This window comes from Adiantum capillus-veneris, chromosome 7 (assembly GCF_014529385.1).
Source record: "Adiantum capillus-veneris isolate H3 chromosome 7, ASM1452938v2, whole genome shotgun sequence".
Taxonomy (NCBI): Eukaryota; Viridiplantae; Streptophyta; class Polypodiopsida; order Polypodiales; family Pteridaceae; genus Adiantum; species Adiantum capillus-veneris.
Window position 1 is genome coordinate 8,310,560 of NC_140937.1, and position 4,932 is coordinate 8,315,491.

Sequence of the window (4,932 nt, forward strand, 5' to 3'; positions counted from 1 at the left end):
AAATAGCGTAATAACACCCTTTTTTTTTGAGGTATTAACGGAATCACAGCATGGGGTTCTACAAACCAGGAGAAATTTTCTCTCTCTGTATTTTTGGTACTCTCTCTCTTCCCACTAGGGCCACAAAGGAATTCATTCCAAGAACTGTGGCCGACCAAATTTCTTCATTTGTGGTCTTAAAATGAGCATCTACAAGACGGGGCCCGAATCATTGTCGCAATGGATTCTTCCTCCCGATGCCCAACCCTCCTCCGCTTCTTCCGTTCTCTCCTCCTCCTCTTATTCTTTCCTCTGCGTCTCCTGCTTCGTGAATGGCCTCGCTTGTGGCCAATGTTCCCCTGTCCCTGCCTCTCGATTCCCTGCTCGCAAGCTCATGGACGTGGCTGGCTCTCTCCTTGGCCACCATCGCCACTCTCCTACGCGCTCTCAGCAGGATTCCCTTCTATCGCCACCGCCGTCCAGCCCTTCTACCCTCTCCCCCCTCCATTTTTTCTGCAGAAGCAGAGCAACTTTCGTCCATCATCTCTGACTTCTCCCTCCCGCTGCAAAAGACACACAAGCGGCGGACCAGTTGCAAGAATACCGGAACCCTCCATGCCCTTGTTGGCCATGGGGGGGTTTCATATGGATGTCTTTCCTGCGATGGTAAATGTGAATCGACGTTGCAGTGCCTTTGCAAAGCGGCATTGGCATCCGATGTGGGGGGCCTCTGCGGCAGCTTAAGAACAGATGGTGTGAAGAATTCTGTATGTTCCTCAAATTGTACACTAAATGTAGGGTCTACATTAGGGTTTCTTGTTGACGAACAGGAAAGGGTTCTCACGCAAGGCGGTTTTGAAGGAAGTGGTGAAAGGCATAAGGTAACATGTATGTCACCACATAAGCCTCTCTTGAACAGCCCGCCTCCACCACCAAGTGTGCCCCCTTGCTTTGAGACGCAGTTTGGGTGGCACAAATTGTTACGAACAAAGCTTGGCATACAGTGGCAGGTTGGAACGAGTGCATTGTCTCTCAAGCCTGTTCGATGGTGTGTGAAGTCATGGTCTTCTCAGGAAATTAAACTGTTTGAGGTTCTGAATGTGGAGGGGCCTTCTGTCGGAGCCATGGACGTGGATATCGCAGCAGGGCTCGCCTGCATTGCTCAGACACATGGAGGGCTCTACCTTTGGGACATAATGAATCAAGCTTGTCTTAGCAGAGTATTCTCTGGCATACACTCGGTTTCTGCTCTATGCTGGAGTGAGGAATCGAGGTTTTCTATAGCAGGAAGTTGTAACGGGCTCGAATTATGGGATGTTAGGTCTCCCAATCTGATATCTATCTGGAATGGGAATGCTTATTCAGAGCCTTGTGAAAAGCTTCAATGTGAAGCTAATACAGTTTGCGTGTCCAGGTGTAAGGGCATGTATCAGATTTATGATCTAAGAAAGTCGCAGGTGTATTGTTTCAGTAAGGCAACGCTTGCCCCACCTTCCGGGGCCGTACTGGCATTGAGAGTGGAGGCAGAAGAATGGTCTATGGCATTGTGGGAGAAGCTGTCCTGCGCTGAAGAAGAGACTGCGTGGGATGTCGAATTAGCTGTGCCTGGGAATGATGTAGTAGTTGCATCCTACAAGGGCAGCAGCAGCTCCTTCACTTCAAAGTGCGTTACTTTGGTGCGCTCGCTGTCCTCATCTGGCTGCTAGACCTCAGCCCTTGCCCTTGCTTTGTATACAAACCATTTTGCTGGTGCCTGTTGAATTTGATCATCCTTAATTGCCTGCCTACATATTGTTGGGCAAGTGGTGAGGAATTTCTTCCTGAACCCAGAGCCTAGAGGAGAGGAGAGAGTTACATTTTCAACATTCCTGTACATATGTAGATTATTAGATCACAAATTTGCAAGGCTGATTCTGTGCCTTATTACGGGTTGTCTCTTGGAAGTTGGATTACGTTAAAATTCTCCTCCTCTGAGTCCTCTCTCTCTCTCTCTCTCTCTCTCTCTCTCTCTCACACACACACACACACACAGGCCACACACGTGGACATTGAATCTCCACGAATCCGGTTTCGAATTGGTCAGCTGAGTTCCGTCCGGAGGCGCGTGTGTGTGCGCGCATCACGAAACACTACAGGCAAGCCGACAAAGACAACGGTGTGCGAAGAGTGATCATTAGAGTTCCCCTCCACGAGACTAATTGACACCCCTTTCCTTTCCCAGTGGGGATCAAGGGTGGGCATGCCCTCTTCACAATATGGCACAGCTCTAGTTCAGAGTGCATCTAGGGCCCAAATTTAGGGGGTGAGGCGGCTTTAGTTCCAGCCGTAGGATCATGCGGTGAACTAGGGGTGGCTGAACTAAGGGTGAACTAGGGCGGGTAAATTAGGATATTATCATGTGCCATGCCAACATGGGCAACGACGTGTGCTAGCGTGGTGATAGGGCATTTGTGTAGCAATCGAGACGTCTCGGATTCGACCCACATCGTGCGAGCGGATGAACTAAAAGTGAACTCGGGGCGCCATTTTTGCCCCGAGTTTACCCTTAGTTCACCCCCTAGGTCACCCCTAGTTCACTGATTCGACTCGGGGCGTCATTTTTGCCCCGAGTTCACCCTTAGTTCACCCCTAGTTCACTGAGTCGACATGCGACTGAGAAAGCAATTTGCGAAGTCCAGTATCGCATCCTTGAAGCAAATCTTCATGTTCTACATTTGTAGATGTACGTCTTGGTGCTTGAAATCTGTTCTCCTCTTCATTAACCAACACAAGCATGAAGATATACTTCATATTGAATTTATTCTTGATATTGCAGTAAGTGGGAATAAGACCATAGTGACTAGGAAAGAATATGAGGGGTATTGATTATCCACGGATAAATGTATCATCCATTAGTTCAAAACTTGATATGCAAACAATCTTCAATACCGACATAACCATCAAGGGCACCATCCCTATGGAGCAGCATTTGAAATGCTACAAGTGGGAGTTACCTCTATCGTCACTTGGCAAATGCCTTTGAAGCCCGTTGGATGGTGTTTTAGAATGCTACAAGAGCTGCCCACCATATCACCTTTGTAGTGCCTCAAGATGCCTTCACTTGTTGAGAATAGGTAACCTTTTGAGATGCAGCAAAAAATTGCCTTTAAAGTGCTCCTATATTGCCTGCTTTTTAAGATGCTAGCAAAACTTTTTTGCCAAGGGCGTTAGATGCTTTCCTGGATGAGCTTGCTGGCTTGAATACTATGAGCGTTTTGAAATGATGTGCAGAATTACGCACTGCGGATTCCAACCTCCTTGCAAAACTGCCCACCACCCACAGACAACATTTTGAAATGCAACCTCACTTGTAGATTGTTGTCAAGAAGTGTTTTGAAAACGCCGTAGGTTGATTGTTTCACTGCCTGCTGCAGCAACTACGTATGCCTTTTGATATGCACACAAAATGGTTTTCCGGATGTAGCGCTTGCAATCTACTAACGTCAAGAGATGCCAACCTCGCCGACCTCCAAGGCTTGCCTTGCCAGCACCAGAACATGCAACGTTTTGATATGTGCCCTCTTGGGCTCTGATACCACGTGTGGGGACTGCGAAGCTAAGGGGGATGACGACAATGTGGAGCCATGGTTCCTTGAGCGGGCAAAACAGAGAAAGAGGAGGTGAACGAGCGGGAGAGAGAGCTCGACACACAATACAAAAATAGAATGCTTGCTTTTTTTATATTAAAAGCCTTACAACATATATAGGAATTTGGCCATGCAAACTGGATATTTTAACTGCATACTATAAAAGTATGTTCCCATGGGTAGACGACCCTTTAGACCAGGGCTTGAAACCTAACAAACAAAGCTGGCCCTCACACCGTTGTCGAAGGTGACCCTTTGTTTGTCTATGCGTTGCACTCTGAAGTGTCACCTATGTGACCACAAAGCTCTGTTCTTGTAATACTGAGTGGCACATAAAACAATTTCAGACTCACATTGCATATATTTTCATGTTGTTAACAAAAAAGTAGGTACAATACATACATGCCAATCGCATCCCCTTGACATCTCCTCTTCCTCTTCAGTGATTAATACTCCATTTTGCTTTGCCTCCGAGATTGTTGCATCGAGCCAGCTTCTAAATGGAAAGTTTGGCATTTTTTACAGGTGATTTGGAAAGGGAAGATTCCTAGTGATACGATTACGCTTAAATCACATCCAATCAGTCAAAGATTGTTGCTTCTCCATTTCGTATGTCTCCATACACTTTTGCATGACTTTTGAGTTGAGAAGGCAAAATCTCATAACCTTTTTTCGCATCGACGACCTACCCATGTGGCTCCTCCCTAGTTACCTTGATGTCTGCTTGAGAGGTCCACAATCGGGGCATCCGTGGTGGATCAATTGAACCCAAGAAACCTCTATTAGCGACCAAATCTTAAGCCGCTTACCCTAAGCGGCCAGCCCTAAGCAGACTGAAATGGTCTAACCTAAGTAGCTAGCTCTAAATAGAATGAAATGGCATAAACCTAAGTGGCTAGCCCGAAGCAAACTAAAAGGGACTTAGCTAAGCTAATAACCCTAAGCGGCTAGCCCTAAGGGGATTGAAATGGCTAAATGCTACCCTAATCCAATTTGGAGCGGCCTAATCTAAGCGGCTTTACATAGCCTGACATAACACCCTAAACACGACCATCTATTAGCAACCTAACCTAAGCAGCTTTACAAAGCTTACCATAACACCCTAAACACAACCATCTATTAGCAGCGTCCAAACCCTAACCCACTAACCCTAAGTGGCTAACCATAAGCAGACTAAAATGATCAAACGCTACCCAATTTGAAGCGACCAACCTAAAGCCGCTAACCCTAACCGGCCCAAAATGCGAAGTACTAACATATAAGCGGCTAGCCCTAGGCGGCAAGCCCTAAGTGACTAACCCTAAGCGATTACTAAAGTGGCTAAAGT

The 4,932-nt window shown here is 46.8% G+C and overlaps 1 protein-coding gene across 1 annotated transcript; it reads left to right on the forward strand.

Annotated features, from left to right (window-relative positions):
• The first annotated feature begins 210 nt into the window (after positions 1 to 210).
• LOC147453407 (uncharacterized) lies at positions 211 to 1,943 on the forward strand. The gene has a single exon (XM_086517129.1). It carries the CDS (start codon positions 312 to 314, stop codon positions 1,683 to 1,685), a length of 1,374 nt encoding a protein of 457 aa, XP_086373255.1. The 5' UTR covers positions 211 to 311; the 3' UTR covers positions 1,686 to 1,943.
• Positions 1,944 to 4,932: the final 2,989 nt, after the last annotated feature.